Source organism: Moschus berezovskii, chromosome 12 (genome assembly GCF_049115385.1).
Source record: "Moschus berezovskii isolate FMDL1 chromosome 12, NW_MosBer_1.0, whole genome shotgun sequence".
NCBI classification, from domain to species: domain Eukaryota; kingdom Metazoa; phylum Chordata; class Mammalia; order Artiodactyla; family Moschidae; genus Moschus; species Moschus berezovskii.
This window is the reverse complement of record NC_142471.1, coordinates 33,599,870-33,621,804: the sequence shown is the minus strand read 5'-3', so window position 1 is coordinate 33,621,804 and position 21,935 is coordinate 33,599,870. Positions and strand designations below refer to the sequence as shown.

At 43.2% G+C, this 21,935-nt stretch overlaps 1 protein-coding gene across 15 annotated transcripts in view; it reads left to right on the top strand.

Annotated features, from left to right (window-relative positions):
• The window catches only part of KCNMA1 (potassium calcium-activated channel subfamily M alpha 1), a 775,740-nt gene that overhangs the window by 677,416 nt on the left and 76,389 nt on the right, over positions 1–21,935 (top strand). For 14 of the 15 annotated variants that reach the window (XM_088842052.1, XM_088842055.1, XM_088842056.1 and 11 more), the window contains 2 exons: positions 13,085–13,208; positions 17,971–18,195. In XM_088842052.1, the coding sequence (XP_088698178.1) occupies positions 13,085–13,208; positions 17,971–18,195 (349 nt within the window). Of the gene's footprint in view, positions 1–13,084; positions 13,213–13,284; positions 13,289–14,509; positions 14,618–15,680; positions 15,691–17,970; positions 18,196–21,935 lie in introns of all 15 variants that reach the window. The other variant, XM_088842057.1, reaches the window with a different exon arrangement.

Below are 21,935 nucleotides of genomic sequence, written 5' to 3'. Positions count from 1 at the left end.
ACATACTTCTACACAAATGCCTTTCCTGTAGATATATTATACCCTATATATTAAATACTTTAGTGTTACACGCTACATTTTATGTGCAATAGAAAGTGATGGTTTGAGGTAGCCTTGGGGGGACTTTTTTTCCACAAGCAGAAAAAGCTAGTATATACCGTATCAAGTATGGTTTTTACAGGACTTTCTGCCCGAAGGCCTTTGTAAATAAGTAATGATCAACAGATTGGCTGTGGGTTTTTGAAAAGCATGCCTGTGTCAGTTTGCATGATGGGGGAGAATTTTCAAAGTGGGTCTTGCTTTCATTGCCTGTCGGAGAGGGGCCGAGGGAGGCAGTCATCCCGGGCTGGGGCTGTCTGCTCTGCGGTACATCAGAATTGCTAAACGTGGGTCAGGCGGTGAGCTGAAACTTGCCGAGCTGCAGAACTCAGGTTTCTGGTGTTGCTGCCTTTGGGTTGCTGCTATGGCTGTGGCTGCTGTCACTGGAGCTCTTTACCCCACCAGCCCATGACGACCTCGATCAGTGCTCAGTTGGAATGGGCTGTCCCATGACAAGTAAGAAAGTCTTAGACATTCCCTTCCTTGACCACAACTTTCTGTGTTCCAGGTACTTTACAGAGTCAAGATGGGAGTCTGTCTGTGGAGACTCCACAGGCTCTGTGGAGCCCTGTTGCTGTTGCCCTTAATTTCCAGGGTAGGAATGAAGAGCCTGTGGGTGGTTTGGTTTGAATCCCCGACTCTGCTATGAAGTTGCCAGGGCTTATTTTTTTCTAGCTTCATCTTGCTTATTGACAGGAAACAGAGTCCCTCCCACCCTCCACCACATCTGCAAACACTCCCTATCTACTCTACAAGAGATGGGACTCGCAGGTCCTATTCCTTATGACCTGAAACATCCATAAAGGAGGCTAATGACTCATTTGAAGTGGGTGTTTCGACATGAGTTTGTGGCTTGCTGCTTGAGCAGAATCAATCATTCTGAATGCGGGCAGGTTTTAGTGGCCTATGGGCAGTGATAGGAAACATTCTGAGAGAAACTGGAGAGCCCAGAATGGGCTGGGCTGGGCTCTAATTTACCACTGTGGCCTCTGCAAATAAAACAGACTCCTGGGTGAGGGGTCCTTGCAAGCCATCTGCCAGCAGGAAATGCAGTAGGGACTCTGTACTAATGGTCTTCGTCTCCCCTTTGTTCTGGTAGCAGGCCTACTCTGGCTTCCAAGTGTCACTTCACTCTCTGCACCATCATTAGATGAACTGCCATGCTTGGTGTGTCTGGATCCTGAGACAGTATGTTTTTTCAGTTACCCTGACACAGAAGACAACCCTCACAACCAGACTGAGCCAATGGCAAGCATCTGTGCTCCAAGTCAGGGGTCTGTGTGTCATGATAAAGACCTTTGGCTTCAGATCCTGCAAAGGAGTGGGCTGAGGAGGTGACCAGGGCTCTACTGTTCTTCTCCCTGTTGGTCTCTTAACATGGAATGGTTAAAGAGCCTCTCCTAGCTTTCCTCTAAAATCACCAAGCACCTGTCGCCCAGTTCTCCCTACTCGGTGGGTATGTGCCCTGTAAGGAAAGCTGTGTCTTCCTTCCATTTAAGGCTCTAGAGCAAAGCACTTTGTCTCTGAATAACCAAGTCAAGGGTTCTTAATTAGTAAGGAATCTAGTAAGTAAGCTTAATCTAGTAAGTCTTACCTAATTGGGAAGATATGAACCTAGATGGTTTAGTTTCCAAACCCATTTTATTCACTGCTTCACTCCTGCACCTGCTGGAGGGAATAGGGTAGTGCTTAGGCCATTGCAAGTGGCTTGATGTGGTTGGAGAAAGAGGTTCTTAGAGTTGACAATATGAGAGTGTTCTGGCTTCATTAGGGTGCTGCCAGATCCCACTGGGGCTTCCCAGGTGACACTGGTGGTAAAGAACCCCCCTACCAATGTAAGAGATATAAGAGACACAGGTTCAATCCCCAGGTCAGGAAGATCTCCTGGAAGAGTGCAAGGCAACCCACTCCAGTATTCTTGCCTGGAGAATCCCCATGGACAGAGGATGGTGGGCTACAGCCCATGAGGTAGCAAAGAGTCGGACACAACTGAAGCGACTTAGCATGTATGCAGACCCATTGACTATTCAATGAAATCTACCTAGAAAGACTTTCTAGGGAAAAAAAAGCTCATTGGACACCATTTTGACTACAGTTGAAGGAGATTCTTGGATTCTCTGGATTCCAGCCCGTTTTACTATCACATTCAGTTTATTTCATGACCACCTTCAAGTGGTTGCCTTTACAGATGCTTTTTGGCTGTTGAGAAGATATCTTCAGTGGATAGACCGGTATGGGGAAAATGCCCTGGCTCCTTTGCTCTGTCCTGAAATGCACCCCCAAAGGTATGCTTTTCAGTTGCCCACTTCTATTTCCTTTCTCAGATTAATTTTTATCTGGGAAAGGTTTAGAGAGAATCTACTGTACTCAAGATGTTGTAGGTCTTTGAGGGTGTAAAAATAAAGTGGATTATAATCTTCAGATTATATGGGTTTAGTGAAGTGAGTGAAAGTCACTCAGTCGTGTCTGACTCTTTGTGACCCCATGGACTATACAGTCCATGGAATTATTCAGGCCAGAATACTGGAGTGGATAGCCTTTCCCTTCTCCAGGGGAATCTTCCCAACCCAGGGATCGAACTCAGGCCCATTCAGCTTCAAAAAGCTCATGGTTTAATGTGGGAGATAGACACGAATATACAGCAAAATAGAATAAGGGCAGGGTGGTGACCTACCAACATAGGCTGTGAGAGCAGAGAGAGCCCTCATTACCTCTAGTTTGGGAGGCTGAGCCTGGGCTGTGAAGGATGAGGATAATTCTTGACTAATAGCACTACCCACCCTTGTCCACTGTTTACCAGGTGCCAGGCATCATTTCTAGAGCATTATGGCTGTTATTTCATAGAATCTGAACTACATGAGGAGGGACCACTGTTTCATTTTATGGATAAGGAAATTGAATCACAGAGATATAAAGCGTAGTAAATCTAGTAAGTCTTACCTAATTGGGAAGATCTGAACCTAAATGGTTTAGTTTCCAAATCCATTTTATTTACTGCTCACTCCTGTACCTGCTAGAGGCAATAGGGTAGTGCTTAGGCCATTGCAAGTGGTTGGAGAGAGAGGTTCTTAGAGTTGACAGTATGAGAGTGTTCTGGCACTTCGTCATGAAGGCCTTTCCTGTCGTAGGCTAGAACCTTGCAGGTTTTTGAGGAAGTGGTACCCTAGCTTGTGTTTTGAGAGGATCACTGATGATGGTATAAGGAAGGGTTTAGAAACCTGCATCTGGGCCTTCTGGAGACACATGATACTTAAATTCAGAGGTGTGAAGGGAAGGCTTATCCCTGCCTTGGCCTCTGCCAAGGTCCTTTGGGTACCAAATCATTCAGGGTCTGCTGTCGAACCATGGGCCAGATGTGGGCTAAACAATCTTCCCAAGAAGGACATATACCATTCCCAACATCAGTTACATCTCTTCCCTCAGGTGCTGGGGGACTTGTCATAAGATGCCATGGGCCCTGAGGATCTACCCAGGGTGTGTTGAGTAGACACTTTCCACAAAGAGATAGCCCCCAGCTAGGCTAGTGAGGATAAATGACAATGCCCCAGAGAGAAATTGAACACTGTGAAAGGAACTTCATATCCTAAGACCCAGGAAACATGTTGTTTTCTGAATGAAAGTGGAAATATGATTGGAGAAAAACAGATTATCCTCCTTGTGAGCACTAACTGATCATTAAGTGAAATAAACTCATCTGCTTGTTAAGTTCTGTCCCCTCCCTTTTGATTCATACTTCTCACTGGGTCTTTTTGTTAGGATTGCCAGCTTGAAAGGTTTTAGTAATAGAAAATGGCAAAGTGGCCTGAGTCCACTCAAAGTTGGAGACAGAATGCCATTCTTACAATTCCGTCCACTGGGCAGAATGAAGAAGGAAAGCCAGGACAGCTTAGCTGAGTAAATTCACCTCTTAATGCACAAACAAATCACAAGTGACAGGTCCCCACAGGACTGAAGAGGAAAGAAATAGTGAGTCTCGTCATCCCAGGGCTGGGGTGACTTGGACACAGTTCCCTGGACACAGTGCATGCACAGCAGAGGGTCATTATCCCATCTCCTGGTTTCAAGAGCATCTTGTCCACTTTCCTCCAGGACTGAAGAACATGTCAGATCTCCTTGCTTGTCTCCCAAACATAAAGGCACTAATTTCCTTCTTCCTCTGAGAACAGTGGCTGCCTAGCAAGAGATGACATACTCGGGAGCAACAGTTCTTGGTTGCTTATTTGTTGGGCAGGGGGGGAAAAAGTGCAAGTAGAGATACAGAAAGTGTGGCCAGAGTGGCCTGAAGGTTTTCTCAAGGTGGCTCCCAAGATGCCCATTTGGTGGGATTTGGGGGTGGGGGTAGGGGCAGCCGTGTCTCAGGAGAGATGAGGTGGTGGCAATGGTGAAGGATGAGTTAAGGTTGGAGCCAGAAGCCCAAAGTCAGGATCCTTGCAACATAGCAGGAAATAGAATCCACCCAGAAATAAAATGTACCCAAGAATAAGGCAGATCCATTGAGTCAGAACCATTTACCGTACTGAAAACCCAACTATGGGCCCTTTAGAGGAGACCACCTGAGACCCCCTCCAGTCTTATCTGACTGGTGCAGCCAGAGATGCATGTGTGTGACCTGCTGCTCCTGAATGTGGCTCTGAAGGACTTAGTTAATACCTGCCAGTTTGCCTTCTGTGGAGTGGAAGTGATGGAAACCAAGGAGGGTAGAAAATGGAAATATATGTTGTATTTAATAAGAATGAATATTTCATTTGCTTTTTTATGCTTATTTGCTGATTAGCTCTTGGAGATAGAAGTCAGCAAGAGAGAGTCACTTGCATCTGGGTTAGAAATTTCCATCAAATGTTGATACAACCCCTAAAGCTCCAGAGAGTCACAGAAAGAGAGTCAGAGCAGGTGACCTGGGTTTGCTTTTGTCCCCAGATCTGCATTCTCCTTTTGAAAAGCAGGGACTGGAGTGAGACATATGAGGTATCTCCTTCAACTCTGCATTGCCGCCCCTTCATGGTCCCACTCTGGTCCTGTTCTTGTTGAAGAGGACTATAACCTTCCAGTCTGTATCTTCCAAATAGTTGTTAACTGTGTTAGGATTGACTCTAACCATCTGGGTGAAACTGGACAACAGTGATCCTTAAACTTTAGCATGCATCAGAGGGATATAGAGCACCTTTTTAAGACAGAGTAAGTCTGGGCTGCACTGGAGAATTGCATTTCTTAAAAGCTCCCCGGTGATGCTGAGGCAGCTGGTGTGGGGCCACACTTTGAGAACTGCTCCTTGCATGAATCAGAGCAGTGGGAGAAACTTCATGTGATGGGGACCCTTCTCACAGAAATATTCAGACCTGGCATTGGAGCGCTAAATAGTTGCTTAGTTAAGAACATCTGTATTGACCACCACTGGACATTGTGCTGATCAGTTACAGCAGCTGGCTCTAGGCACCTTCCAGGTAACTTGAATGGTTAGAGACATATTTATAGGGTCTCCCTCCCAATCACCATGCCCTATTACAGAGACTGTTCCTGTAAAGTGGGAAACAGCCCAAGAGCCTTGACTGTTCCCCAAACAGTTACAGGATATCAAAGTTAAATGGACTTTCTCTGGACACTTTCTGGTCTGCTTGGAAGATCTGGGGCACTCTGTTGAAGAGATAGTCAGAGACCAGAGATCATTCATCATCAGCTTCTCTTGGTACTTGGTTGTTCATTGAGCATCTACTAAGTCCTCTGCTCGGTTCCAGAAATGTGTGGGAGAGTAAAATATGAGTTCCCTGCCTTGAAGAACATCACCAACTAATGGATAAGAGAGTCGTGCAAATTATTATCTCTGAAAAATCATCTCACTTCTGTAAGAGTTCCTATCCATGTCTGCCTGAGGTTATGGAGGAGGACAGCTCAGGGGGAGCATTTGATACAAATTATGAGGCTTCAGCAATGCCCTGATACCCTTACTATGGGACATAATAGATACTCAATAAATCACTCTTACCACTGAGATGAAAGGCCTACAAAGGCAGGAGAAATCTCCCAGTTTTATCAAGACTCCCATTTCCCAGGAGGACCACCACAGGATTGGCCTCAATCTAGATGGGTTGCCAGTAATGGTAGGAAAAGCTACATCATGTAAGTAGAAATGAGGTCCTTAAAATCAAGCAAGAAACAGAAACAATTTAAAAACCATGTGGTAACTTTCTCTTTCATACCTTTTGTTTGGTTGGTTGGTTTTGGTTCCTTGTACTTTAGTATAAATTTCTGAAGTCCAGCACAGAACCCACTACCACAGGGAAAAACTCAGATTCTCTTCTTAGGGGAACTGTGCTCTTTAAAATATAATGCCAGCTTCCTCACAGCAGGTTTGCTAGAGAAGGGATTTGTGGTTTTGCTTTAGGCTGTTGTCTTCAAGGCAAGCTTTTTGTGTGTCTGCTGTAGCTGGGCATTTATTTCGCTTCCTGAGATTAATTGATGGCAAGTGGCATTCCTTGCTCTGCAAATCCTCAAAACAATGATCTTTTATTCTTTTTTTGAAGTCAGGCATGCTTAATTTCTAGCTGTGGACTTTGGATGTGTGAGCTGAGATTCAAGAAGCATAGCTATGAAAAATTTAACTCACTGGGGCTTCTCAGTTGTTATAAAAATGTGGGTATTCCTAAATGCAGTCTTCAGATATCAGGAAAAGACAAAAGCATGTCTAACCTTAATTGATTATTGAGGCTCTCCTTAGCACAGTGTCCTGACAGGGGCTCATGGGGAAATTTTCTACTGATTATTCACACCAGCTGTGCATTTCATAAATGCCCGACATGCTCCTTTTCGTCTCTTTGCAACATAGAGCACTGTGGCTTGGGGTACTGCAGTGGGGAATGAACATGATCCAGCTGCTTCGTGCAAGTGGGAAGGCGTGAGATAAGGACCAAGCATCACTGACTTCCAGCTAAGAAGACTTCTCTGGGCAAAGCCTTGTTCTCTTCCCTCTAGCTGCGTTATCTTAGCCACATACTTAGCCACATTCTGTTTCCCATCCATGCAAATGGGTCATAATAACAGAAATTGCCTGTGTCATTGTGATGAGTACAGAATAAAATGTAGGTAAAAGTTTTACCACAGCAACATTTGTAAGAGCTCAACCCAGAATGGCTATTCATCTTAGTAGCAATAGTAGTAGTACTATAGTAGTCAGAGGAGTAGTAGGAGAACCCATCTTTATTATTGAACCACTCTCTCTTTCCCGTCTCCTTTCACCATTATAAGAGCTACAAATGTATGAGTAGATTCTTTGTTGTTGTTCGGTCGTGTCTGACTCTTTGTGACCCCTTGGACTGTAGCACGCCAGGCTTCCCTGTCTTTCACCGTCTCCCAGAACTTGCTCAAACTCATGTCTGTTGAGTCGGTGATGCCATCCAACCATCTCATACTCTGTTGTCCCTTCTCCTTCTGCCTTCAGTCTTTCCCAGCAGCAGGGTCTTTTCTACTGAGTCAGCTCTTCACATCAGGTAGCCAAAGTATTAGAGCTTCAGCTTCAGTATTAGTCCTTCCAATGAATATTCAGAATTGATTTCCTTTAGGACTGACAGGTTTGATCTCCTTGCAGTAAAAGGGACTCTCAAGAGTCTTCTTCAATATCACAGTTCAAAATCATCAGTTCTTCGGCACTCAGCCTTCTTTATAGTCCAACTCTCACATCCATACATGACTACTGAAAAAACCATAGTTTTGACTGTATGGACCTTTGTTGGCAAAGTTATGTCTCTGCTTTTTAATACATTGTCTAGGTTTGTCATAGCTTTTCTTCCAAGGAGCAAGCCTCTTTTAATTTCATGGCTGCAGTCACCATCTGCAGTGATTTTGGAGTCTCCCAAAATAAAGTCTGTCACTATTTCCATTGTTTCCCTATCTATTTGCCATGAAGTGATGGGACTGGATGCCATGATCTTTGTTTTCTCAGCTACAAGCCAACCTTTTCACTCTCCTCTTCACTTTCATCAAGATGCTCTTTAGTTCCTCTTCGCTTTCTGCCATAAGGGTGGTGTCATCTGCATATCTGAGGTTATTGATATTTCTCCCACCAACCTTGATTCTAGCTTGTGCTTCATCTAGCCTGGCATGTTGCATGATGTACTCTGCATATAAGTTAAATAAGCAGGGTGGCAATATACAGCCTTGACGTACTCCTTGCCCAATTTGGAACCAGTCTGTTATTCCAGCTAAAGAAATAGTTGGTTTTCTTCTATCAGTGGTATCCACTTCCAAAAACTCCCTTGGAGGATCAGTTCGTTTGGTTCCACTGAACAAATTAACTAGCTGGTGTCTTGGCTTCTTCTTTTTCTTTGGATGGGGTTGTCAGAGGTATTGATCCTCAAATGCATGAGTTGAAGACCAGGAAAGCCTCCCAGGCAGAGCAGATCTAATTGGGTATGTATGTGGCCCAAACTCTTTCCTGAAGATATTGTATACTTCTGATATGTTTCCATGTATTCCTAAATTGATGGCAGGATGTTTCTTTCCTTTAAATGAACAGCTGAGCCCTAAGGTGCAAGAGGATAGCCACGGTCATCAATGGAGTGACATCTGGTTAATTGTGCCCATTTTTATTCAAAGTACACAACTGTATTAATTAGCTCAGGCTGCCATAACAAAGTTCACAGACTGAGTGTCTTAAACGACAGAAATTGATTTTCTTATGGCTCTAGAGGTTGGAATTTCAAGATCAAGCTGTTGGCGGGGTTGGTTCCTTCTGCAGCCATGAAGGAAGGATCTGTTTCAGGCCGCTCTTCTTGCTGGTAGATGGCCGTCTTCTCCTTGTGACTTCACATCGTCTTCCCTCTGAATGTGCATGCCTGAAGTTCCTCCTTTTGTAAGGACAACAGTCATACTGAATTAGGGCCTGCCCTAATGACTCCATTTTAACTGTGTTATCTCTTTAATGAGCATATCTCAAAATGTAGTTACAGTCTGAGATGCTCGGAGTTAGGACTACAACATACAGATTTTGTGGGATGGAGTGTTAGACAATTCAGTCCATACCAACTCCACAGCAGATATTCTTCCCTGATAGTTTCACCCTAAAACAAGGCATGTAGGTGGTAAGTAACAAATGAGCCTTGAATCAATTATGATCCATTTGGTGGGAGTTGGGATTACTTTGTGAGTTGAGGAAGCATATAAAATAGTTCAGATGTGAAGGGCAGTATCTAGGATTGGTCCTCGGTTCCAACAAAGTCTTGAAAGGAGTTGTCTGAGAACTTGTGAAAGTGACTCTCTTTGTCATTTTGTAAACTAATAATGATGAGATTCTCTGTTCAGGGAGGTTCGTGATGGTCCTCCTTTCCACGTATAACAAACTGCCTTATTCTTCTCCTGGGCCTCCCCTGACCAAAGCACTGTTGATTGACATGCTCAAGGAGCAGAAGTTCCTGTGGAATAACTGACTCTTTATTCTTCACCTATGTCAGAGATCTCTCAGTAACCTAAGCCAGCCTATGTCACTTGCACTGATGCAGGAACAGACATGGCGAAGAAACGTATCCTGTCTGGCCCAGAGCAGTGACAGACTCTCATGCTGCTGGAATGATTCACTTTCTAAGATTCCTCCCAGACATCTAGTGAACCTAGTTAATGTGGAGCAGTTCTAGTCATCAGTCTTCAGTGCTACTTATCCTCCATCTCTGCTCCCAAAACAACTTTTCTATGCTTACTGCATGCCCTCCAGCCTTTTGATACCCAATAGTGGTTAAAAAGTACAAACTCTTTCCAGGCACCTCTTGTTCGTTGAGAGAACAGTGCTTCAAATCTTAAAGATCTAGGCTGACCCAACATTTACAATGAAATCCCCTCAGTATATCCACAGCTCCTTAGGAACGTCTCAAATGATGAGTGATCCACTGCCTTGGGAAACAACTCATGTCATTTAAAAAATGCTTTCCATTTGTATGACATTCTTCCTTTTTGGAAACTTGAGTTTGGCTGTATCTAAATCCCTAGTCTGAGCTCCATCGGTCATACTCAATCAGCTGAACCCATCTCTTCCACTTGACTCCCAGCGTACATCCGAGTGCCACTTGGGAGCCTGGCCTGAGTCTTCTGTACCTTAGGTCAGGCAGTACAGCATCTCCAAGATAACATCTTTTGTTTGAATCTTCTTTGGGGCCTCAGTCCTCTGAATGGCTTCCAGTGGATCATGACTAAAATAAGCTGAGATTCCTTCTCACCTTTCAGGGCTCAGAGCAAATGTTACCTTCTTTGTGAAGGTCTCCTTGATCACTCAAATACCAGGCAATTGACAGCTTTCTTGGTATTCTCAGACCATCTTGTACATTACTTTGCTATAACACTTGCTGCAGTGTATCACAACTGTTGATGGGCATTTTCTCTCTTGCTCAGTGTATGATAACCCTTTCTTTAACAAGGAACTGAGCCTTCATCATTACAGTCTCCTCTGTTCCTGGCACAGAAGAGGGGGTTCAGGTTTACTGGTTGCTTTACTGATTCAAGAAACCAAAAGTAAAATTCCAGGTACCATGACTGCTCAGAAAAGGAATATATTTGTTCAGGGAGATTTTTGACAGTCTTCAAATGATCCTCTTTTAGGAACATCCTGGACAACTTATATTTAAATGATCTTGGGGCAGGCTGAGAGACTTGCTGGAAGCACAGAGTGCAATGTGGTTTACCACTGAGACCTCCCTGATGCTTCTAGATGTTCCAGCACAAATCCTGGCTTGCAGCTCTAGTGTCAAATAATATGTGGGGTACCCAAATCCTCACCCTAGTTAATGAGGCTTGACATTAAAAAGCTGTCTTTTTCTTCTCATTGAGGGGCAATTGATCATCAGGCTTGCTTGTTTACTTTTCTAAGATGAGGGTTGGAGACCAGTATAACCAAGGGATGATTCCTCCCAAGAAAGATAGGAAACCAAATGTATCTCCTCCCTTTCAAGGCATATATTTTCCAAAAGGAATTTTGGCCAACTTGCTACATCATTTGCTTGCTTGCTAATATTATATGAATATAAATCTTAAATATTGGGGGCAGGAATACTCAAAAATATTCCTTGAGATAATACTTCCTCTCCAACCAATAAACAAACTGACTCTGTACCTTCAGGGAAAATTTGTTAAGACTCTCTTCCAACTAAAATACATTCTAGGGCTTGGAAGAGAGTATCTCTTCTGTTCATTGTCTCAGACCCCTTCTTTATGGTGAGTAGTGGATATCTATAGAACTCTTAAAAATTCTTCAAGGACAAAAATATTCAGGTTTTCTCTTGCCATGATCTGTAACCCATTCTTATCAGCAACTGCCTTTCTGTTTTAGCATTTTTGGCTGAGCTCAGTGTTTGAAAGGTGACCTGCTGGTTTACAACACCTCCAGACTTTGCAACAACCCTGGCTACTGAGGTGTTTTTCCGAGCTGATTGTTCTCCTTTTAAGATCAGATATGACAGTTCCTGTAGTAATCTAGCATGTTCATGGAAGATACCTTTGTAGGATTACCCTGCACAACATTTGTCATTTGGTGCAGCCTAAAAGAAAATTCTCAGGAATAAATAAATGCAGTGGGAGTCTTCCCATCTTAAGTGGAATTGGGAGGCCTGCTAGGAGGGCCATAGTAGGAATCCTAAATGTTCAATCTAGGTCTCTAGACCATTTCAGAGGGACTGCTATTACACTGTTTATGTTCCAAATATACAGATGAGAAACATCAGAGAAATTTCAGAGGAAGAAATATTAAGAACTAAAAGTTCACTTTTACGCTTGAAATAGATGGTTTAAAAGGTAAAATAACTTTACAGTTAACTTTTGGAGTTTCAACTTACTTATATTTTCTGTTTCAAATTGATGAGATTATTCAGGAGAAATAGTTCCACTGTACAGATAGGTAACTATGCCTGGGATATTGTCCTAATTTTACATGGTCATTGTTGTAGACACTCAAACACCTCCCTCAAAATGGAGGTCCAGAATCTCTGTCAGAGATAGAATCTAGACAACCGATATGGGCCAAGATGCAGGATTTATATTTCTTATGCTGTAAGCTTGTTAGAGCTGCCTGATTCTATTGTAATTCTTACGGTTGTCGGTAAGGCGCTGCCAGTCCGCTGGAGGGGAGGCCTCTACAGAGACATCTTTTTTCTCCACCAGTAAATAAGGCAAGAGCAAGTGGATGTAGCACTGAGAATTCAAGACAAGTTTATTAAGATGCCTCTGAGCTCGAGGCTCTCATCTATGGAGGGAGTGTGGCAGTTGGGAGGTGAAGGTGCAGGTGGGGGAGTGCATCATTGGACAGTGAGTGCAAATACAGTTGTCAAGGCAAGGAGAGAGGGTGTTGTTTAGTATTGAAATCATGTATTCCAGATGTGGGCATTTGGTAGTCAATCTGCTCTGAAGTGACATGCTGCTGAATCTTTAAAGGGCTTCAGCCAGGGAGAGCAAAATCTGATTGGGCAAATTGCTAAAATATTTAAAGTGCAGCCTGTTAAAGCTTTTACTGCGAAGAGCATCACGTCAGAAGTTGTAGTCAGAAAGAGCGAGTAATTGGCTTTCCATCCTCATGCCAGTCAGTCAGCATGAGGCTCTATTCCTATTCTTTCCTCTTCATTGCCAATGCTAATAACAACCCTTTGGTTATGCATGTGTGTGTGTGTGTGTGTGTGTCATGGAGAGACTGGATAGCTGGTAAATAAGAATAGAAGGAGTGAGACATCCGTAAGAAGGGAGACTGAATCCACAAAGTGATGTGCAGTCCATTGTAGAGAAAGGGGAATGGGAAAGAAAGGCAGAATTACTACCCAACACAGGTCACCTGCACGTCCAGGAGGTGGTGGGGGTTCAGGGCAGTTATATTTCACAGGATGCGTTCTGCAAGTAAAGGACTGGCCTTCAGTGACAAGCGCTTCCTCCGCTTCTCCCACCTCCTCTGAGATGTAACTCAGGGGGCACTTTCCATTTATAATTTATCACATTTTCCACTTAGGTTTTCCTGTACTTTTCTCCCCAGGCATGACCCCTTGTTAATTCCTGGCAATGATCAGATTGACAACATGGACTCCAATGTGAAGAAATATGACTCTACTGGGATGTTTCACTGGTGTGCGCCCAAGGAGATAGAGAAAGTCATCCTGGTGAGTGACAGGTTGCAGAATCTGTGCCATCCGCTTCTGTCCCAAATTATATTTGCTATGAATGAAGTTTTCCTAGCTGGGTGGTGGGGTGTTTGTTCCTGGCCCTAGTTATTTTTGGTAATTAATATTCAGGACATATGTTGAAGCAGCTAGAACTCATATCAGAACATGACCCAAGAGTGGAATTTTCATCTCTGAATATGTATTGGCTCATTACCTTAGGGTGTAAAAGCCATCATGGGAGGCAGTATGTACCATAACTCCTGCAGGCGTGGTTGTCTGGCCAGAGCCTGCCTGTGCCATTAGCTGTGTGGCCTTGGATCAGTCCCTTGAAGAATTTGCACTTCGTCTCTTATGTGTAGGAAGATGGGATGAGAATGACCTTAACTCATAGAATTGTAGTGAAGATTAAAATCCAACACAGGACTTCATCAACTCACCTATTTTTATTATATATTAAATGCCATGAAGAAATCTGAATGCTACCTGTATCATTATTTGTTTATAATAGTGTCTTGTATCTTTCTAGATAATATTTTTGCATATTTTGTGATCCTTCTTAGCTCACGAGGTAGGCAGGCAAATCCTACTTGCTGATGATGACAAGGATGACCATGATCCACCTCAGAAAGGCTGGAGTTCATAGCCCCATTTCCTGGTTGACTCATCTCAGTAGCAGCAGTGGGCTTCTTCTGGTCTGTCTCAGGAGTGTCAGAATAGATAACAATCCATGCTATTCTTTAGACTTGTCTGATTAACAGCTTAAGGTTTTACTCCTACATCGGCTTTCCTACCCATTTATTGTCTTGCTAATCCATGAAAAATGGATTAATAATCAGGAAGGTCAGATGGAAAGGTTCTTCCTCCCTTGTGCTTTCTAATCCTCAGATTGCTGAGGCCTGCTCCTTTATGTCAGCCAGGAAAATCCTATCATTTCTGATGTTATGGCCACTGTTCCTAAGAAAGGAAGGTTCCAGTTCCTTAGAATGCCTTTGTGCTCTAATCCACTAGCTTTTTCCCTGTGTTTTATCTGAATATGTGTGTGACTTCTCAATTTAATTACAATCAAGCATTAAGAACCAATACAGTTCTGTGCTGGAGGCTGTTTGGGAGGTGTGAAAGTTGCAGACAAAAGCATAGAAAGTCAGAATTCTCAGGAAGCAACCCTTTTCCAAGGAGTGCAAATGGTTCTCATTACAAAACTGCTGCTTTTGTTTATATTCTGATGTTGTATCTGCCCCACTTTTGATCTGGGGATGTAAAGTCATCCTGATATTACCCACCTTGGGGCATGTCAGAAGCTGGGTTGACATTTTGGGATGCAAGCTTTCAATGGCTTGCCTAGATAATCCTGAGAAGTGCATGGCTGACACTCAAAGCACCCTACCAGCACCAAAGAGTTTAATGAGGTGATTTGCTACTTCTCTCATCTGAAAAATAGGATCATTTAACAAAACATATTTAACAAACCTATTACGTGTTAGACACTTGTTCTTGTTGCTGAAGATACAACCCCTGACAACAGCTGGTCTCATAGATCTTGTAATCTAGTGGGGACAAAGACCAAATCTCAAGATAGACAATGACTATGCAATAACATTTTATATATTGATAAAATGCTGTGAAGAAAATAAAATGGGGTCATGGGCTACATCAACCCTGAATATCCATTGGAAAGACTGAAGCTGAAGCTTCAAAACTTTGGCCACCTGATGTGAAGAGCTGACTCATTGGGAAGGACCCTGATGTTGGGAAAGATTGAGGGTAGGAAGAGAAGGGGGCAACCAGAGGATGAGGTGGTTGGATGGCATCACTGACTCAATGGACATGAGTTTGAGCAAACTCGAGGAGATAGTGAAGGACAGGAGAGCCCAGCGTGCTGTAGCAGTCCATGAGGTTGCAAAGAGTCAGACAGGACTTAGCGACTGAACAACAACAGCAGTGTCAGCTGGAAGGGGCTTCCCAGGTGGTACAGTGGTAAAGAACCCACCTGCCAATAAAGCAGATGCAAGAGACATGGGTTTGATCCCTGGGTCAGGAAGATCCCCTGGAGAAGGAAATGGCAACCCACTCCAGTATCCTTGTCTAGGAAATCCCACAGACCAAGAAGCCCGGAGGGCTACAATCCAAGTCACAAGAGTCAGATGCAACGGAGCACCCACACATGCACAGGCTAGAAAAGGACTTGTGGGTGCTGTTTAGACAGTGTGGTCCAAAAAACCCTCTGTCAAATAAACCCTCTCAAAGAGATGAGAATGCTTGAGAGAGCCAGCTGCATGAGGATTGTTTGTGGATGTAGGACACTAACTGCTTTGGGAGTTAGAAAATTTGAGATGGCTATATTTTTGAGAAAATGACCATCTAATTAAAAGATAATGTACCATGAAACAATATATTAAAAGCTAAGCGTGACAAGACACAAAGTGCTGTTTCACTCCAGTATGTATTTTAGGGCCAGGGAAATCTTATTAGATACAAACAGGTTGATCTCAGAAGGGGTTAATGGCCATGAAGGCCCCACATGGACTAGGCCTTGAAGGATATATAGTAAAAAGAAGATACACATGCATAGTTTCTCCATTGGGTCTAATATCTGACTGAGTCAGTCTCCCCAGGGCTACATCCTGGGAACTGGGGTCTTTACCAGATTCTGCAGGTGATCCTGCGCTGGGTAGTCTGAGGATCTGGTGTGTTGGACACCAGATCTAAGCTCCTAGGATTAGCTCAGTGAATGGCCACCCTGCTAACTGGTGCTTTCCCTAGCTCCCACGTCTAGATTTCCAGCCCCTATTCTGAACTTAGTTTGTATTTCCCAGGCTTCCTGAAGGGAGCCAGCCTCCCAAATGACCTGGCCAAGTAAAACTAATCAGGAGTCCCATCACAGCACGTTACAGACAGGTTGACCCTCTGCTGGTGGTACCTAGACATGCGTCCTCCATCCAGCCAAGATAACTCACTCATCCATGAAGCAGTGATGGGGATGTGACTCCCTAGCGGCTCCTCCTTGGTCACCATTTATAAGACATGTTTTACGGCCTGCATCTTAGATGTTCCTGTACTGTTGCAGAGAGAAACCAATAATGGTGACATCCCCTGCTTTATTCTAACGATCAAAGAGTAAAAGCTAGCTTCTTCCTCTCCTTGGGGGTTGCTGTAATAACCCTGACATTGTCATGAATTGCAATATTGGCATTTAAACAATCAATACACTGGTCAATTCTAGAGATTAAATTGAGCAGAGTTTGATATGTGCAGTGGACATTAATATGCCTCCCCAAAAGCATTGTAAGCCACATGGGGCCATCCAGACATGCAGTGGGTGGACTGGGAGGAAGAAAGGAAGTTGGGAGGCATTGGACCAGAAAGAGAGGCAGAGAAAGACCCACAACTGGTCTCCCGTGTTGCTCTTTGCACGAACACAGTAAGCAGAGGGGCCAGCAGGGGCTAACGGTTTAATTGTCCTGGGAAGCTTTAACTGGGGTGATTTTATTCTTTCATTTGTCTCCTTTGTGAATTATAGGCCTGGAGTTGGGGGAAGATGGGGGCCTGTTGCTCTTGCTGTTATGATCCTTCTTGTGGTTGTTTGGGAGTCTTCCTCTGATGACTTAACACAAGCGGTCACTCTAGTTGTGTCCCTGGAAACCCTAAGGCAGTAGTGGATAGTGGTCAGCAAACTCTCTCTGTAAAGGGTCATATAACAAAGAATTTAGGCTTTGCTGGCCATAAGGTCTCTGTCACAACTAATCACCTCTGCTTTTGTAATGTAAAACCAGCCATCAGCAATACCTAAATCAGTAAGATCAGCCGTATTGTGATAAAACTTTCTTGGAATTTGAACTTCATTTAATTTTTATGTAGTATGAGATATTTTTCTTTTGATTTTTTGCCAACAGTTTTCAAACATAAAAACCAATCTTTGCTCACTGGCCAGAGATAAGCAGGTAGTGGGTTAGATTTGGCCTGTGAGTCATAGTTTGCTAGCCCCTGGCTTTGGATATCATTTTCTACCTTCTAATGTAGTAATGTCCTGTGAGATCCCATTGATGACTCTAGAATTCAAAACTCATCTCTTGAGTCGAGGCCAGCATGAGTCTGACTATTTTATTATCATCTCAGCAACAAAGGAAAACAGTTTTATCAACAATTTCCTGGAAACTAAGACTTCCTTTTCCAAATGACATCAGTATTGTTCTTCTTTCTTATTTCTCCCCCCGAATCCTGTTCATATGTATGTATGGCATAGCTTCCTTTAATCTTTTATAAAAGAAAGTAGTGATGTGTGTGAATATATATTTTTGTTGTTATTTAACCATGAAGTCGTGTCTGACTCTTTGCAACCCCATGGACTTCATATTTATTACATCAATATAGTTTATATATATATACTCGAGTTATAGGTGTATATTCCCTGGTGGCTCAGATGGTAAAGGATCTGCCTGCAATGTGGGAGTCCCAGGTTTTATCCCTGGGTCAGGAAGATCCCCTTGGAGAAGGGAATGGCTACCCACTCCAGTGTTCTTGCCTGGAGAATCCCATGGGCAGAGGAGTCTAGCGAGCTATAGCCCATGTGGTTGCAAAGAGTCAGACATGACTGAGCGATTAACACATGGCATGAACATAACACTGAAGGAATAAAAAATAATAGTACATAGTAAGCACTCAGCGATTGTTTACTTGTTGTTTTACAAAAATGATTTTCTGGTCCTTTCCACAATCCCATGAGGTCTTCTCTCCAATGCTTGTGCTCTTCTCCCTCTGGTAGACCCGAAGTGAAGCTGCTATGACCGTCCTGAGTGGCCACGTGGTGGTCTGCATCTTTGGCGATGTCAGTTCTGCCCTGATTGGCCTTCGGAACCTGGTGATGCCACTCCGTGCCAGCAACTTTCACTACCACGAGCTCAAGCACATTGTGTTTGTGGGTTCCATCGAGTACCTCAAGCGGGAATGGGAGACATTACATAACTTCCCCAAGGTTTCCATCTTGCCTGTAAGTCCAGGGTCACGTTATCAATGCTTTTTTCTCCTTTTTATTCACAAAAGAGAAATCCCAGATGAATATAATGGTTGTAGCTTTGATCATGCCTCTGCTTCTTCATCTGGTTATGGGCCTGAGGACTCAGCCCTTCCCCTACACTCTGTCTAGGAATATCCAAACCCTGAGAGACCTTATTAAAAGGAATTTGCAGCCAAGTTCAGTCGCTCACCAGACATGGAGTTTAGCTGGTATCAAATGTATTAACCATATCAGTGTCTAAACACGTTCTCTCTTACCTACCCCAACCCAGTGCTTTGCAATATTGTAATGCTTAGAGAGGAATTTACATATGGAACTATTTATATCACTTTATTTATGGCATTATAACTGCTTGGAGAAATCTTATTTTATCTTGTTCTGTTTTTAACTACATGTATTTAACAGAAGTTTTATTTCTGCTGTGCAGAGGACCAACCCATTCTGCTGGCCAGCCCCTCTTTCCATCATAGTCATTTAGAAACCCTGTGATGTTTTCATGCCATTGCATGTGTCCACATTTGTGCCTCTGTGTGCCTGCGATATTATTGATTATAAAACACATAAAAGGAGCAGTTTTGGACTCCACAATTTAATGTGAGGGCATGGGATTCATGATTTGAGAGTCATGTAACTAACTACTTCCTTAATTAGTAATCAATATATTTTCTATAAATTCCCAAATAATTGGAAAGCACTTTACATTTTAACCTTTGCTGTAGTTCTTCAAGCTATAAATCCATGCAAATGCTACTTATTCTCCAAACATTTTTCTTGGAAGTTCATATCCCTAAAACTGTGGAACACAAATTTGATTCTGTATTTCAAGAAGTCTGGATTTTTCCTCACTTTTGAAGCTAAAATTCATTTTTTCTGTTATTAGCTTCTAGAATCTCAGAAATGGGAAGAATCAAGTAATATAATTCAATAAGGAAGACATAAAAATCTATCCACAAGCAATGCCATTTGTAGCTACCATGTATCCTTATATGTACCTAGCTCAATAGACAATTAATATAGACAATAAATATATAAAGAAGTGAGAAAAATATAGACAGAGATCTTTTGGATGCTGGACCCCAAACTCACTGACTTGATGAACACATGTGGTGAAAAATAGTCACCTGCAGAAAAGCAAATAGTCTTACACAGAGGAGCATAAGCAGAGATATACCTTGCTAATTTCAGAAACATGATAGTTGTGATTACATATTTCCACCATTATTTTTCCTACATGTGCCTTTCTCCATGTCCTGGGGAGCAATAGACTGGGGTATGAAAGTGTTCTGTAGAGAGCTTATTGCTTTTCTGGGGTAGAGGGGTCCATGTGTCTGTTGGGGGTCTGTGTGTGATCTTTGCTATGTGTGTATGTTTGCTGTGTGCGCGTCCTTTGTCATGCCCTCGTACACATCTGCTCATCTGCCTGTGTCTATATGAACTAGTGCTGCTGTTTGCAGCTTCTCCTATTTCAAAGCTTCCAAAATTTAGCACACTCAAGCACAGCATATTTGTACAAAATGCACCCTCACCTTTTTCTTCACCTATTTCATTCCTTAAACAGGGCCCCACATACGGGGCCATCCCAGAGAAACATGGACTTCTCAGGTGGTGCTAATGGTAAGGAACCCTCATGCCAGTGCAGGCGGAGAAGGCAGTGGCACCCCACTCCAGTGTTCTTGCCTGGAAAATCCCATGGATAGAGGAGCTTGGTGGGCTGCAGTCCATGGGGTCGTGAAGAGTCAGACATGACTGAGCAACTTCACTTTCACTTTTCCCTTTCATGCATTGGAGAAGGAAATGGCAGCCCAGTCCAGTGTTCTTGCCTGGAGAATCCCAGGGACGGGGGAGCCTGGTGGGCTGCCGTCTATGGGGTCGCACAGAGTCGGACACGACTGAAGCGACTTAGCAGCAGCAGCAGCCAATGCAGGAGACTTAAGAAGTGTGGCTTCAATCCCTGGGTCAGGAAGATCCCCTAGAGGAGGGCATGGCAAATCATTCCAGTATTCTTATCTGGAGAATCCCATGGACAGAGGAGCCTGGAGAGCTACGGTCCACGGAGTCGCAAAGAGTCAGAAATGACTGAATCTACTTAGCACACATAGAGAAACACAGTGTTTCTGTTATGCAATTTGTATTACTTGAGTTTTGAAATCATGTATGTACAGCTGTACAGGGATTGTCTTATATCACAATTACTGTTGGATTTTCTGCAAGGTGAAAATTAAAAGAATATGGATGTAAGCAGTTGGAGTTTATGCATTGGTGAAATGATTCAGGAAGTTGGTCAGACTTATTTTGCACCAAAGACCCCAGGAAAAGAGGGGAGAGTTCTCTCAAAAGATCCTGCTCCAGAGCTTGGAACTAGCAGCTTCCCCACCCTATAGGTCTCTTCCTCCATAATTCCATTTGGAAGCCATATTTTGGAGGCTGAGAATAGAATCATGACTGCCACTGAGTCATAAAAAGAGGGCTGATGGCCTTGATCTCTGCGGCCAAATCTAGTATTCTCAAAGTCCTCTTTCCAGGAAGGAGAACGAGAGGAAGGCATCCAGAGATATTGGCAGTTGGCAGACCCTCTCCCTACTGGCTCAGTGAGTTGAAGGTAACTCAGATCTCTATGAAGGCACATCAGAAGCTGGATTCAGGCTGGAGGATGAGGGAGGCTGGTAGCTGGCCATGAAGTCCAAAATGATGCCTCTGGGGACCCTCTTACGTGGGATGGCCAGATTATTCAGCCATAGCCCTCGATGAGGACACAGAGCATGTGGGGGTCATGCCCCTCTCCTTCAATCCTAACCCTTAGATTTTACCAGTGGCTACATTTCTGACCTCTCTGTCATTCCCTCCTTGATCTGCTTTTATTTTTTCCCCATTGTTTTCTGTTGTTATGGGACATTTCAAAAAATTTGTTTACTGGCTCATTTATTTTTAATTACTCCAGTAATATACAAATACATTCTTGTTATAAAATATTCAAACAAAAAAGAAGTATGTAAAGTCAAAAACAAACTTTTCCTTCCAGTCTTATTCCCCTCTCCAGGGGTAATTACTGTTATTAATTTAGTGTGTACTTTTTCTGAACTTTCTCTCTGAAAGTTTGTATATACCTTCATACATGTATAGTTCTATTTTGTGAGTTTCTTTTTACATAAATGAAATCATACTTTCTGAATTGGCTAGAACTTGTTTTTTGTTTGTTTGCTTTACTTGCTCCTCTCTCTTTGAGATACTTCCAAAGCAATACCTACACGGAGAACACTTTTTCAGTCCTTTTACCTACTACATAGACTTCCACTGTAAATCTGTCTGATGGTGTATTTAACCATGCCTATGTTCTTGGACAATTACTTGACTTCTTGTTTTTCTCTTGCTGAAAATATGCAGTAAAATGATATGACGTGAAGCTTTATCTGCCCTTCCATCTCCCCTTTGCAAGACGCACGTTAATTGCACTCTCTCTCACCTCCTCCAAATTGAGCACTGCATTCAGCCCCACCTCATCACACCATGCTCCCTGGCTGTTTCCCCTTGGCTGCCTTGGAAATTCTAGTTGGAGCTGCTGTCTTTTTGCTTGAGACAGAAGTGACTTGCTATTAAATAAACAGGCATTTGAAATCCACCCCTTTGTTACATTTTGAAAGCCAGAGGTTGCCACAGGACAGTTACTTAAATCAAGACAATTTCCAGGCAGGAAGAAGATGTAGAACCCTGGCATT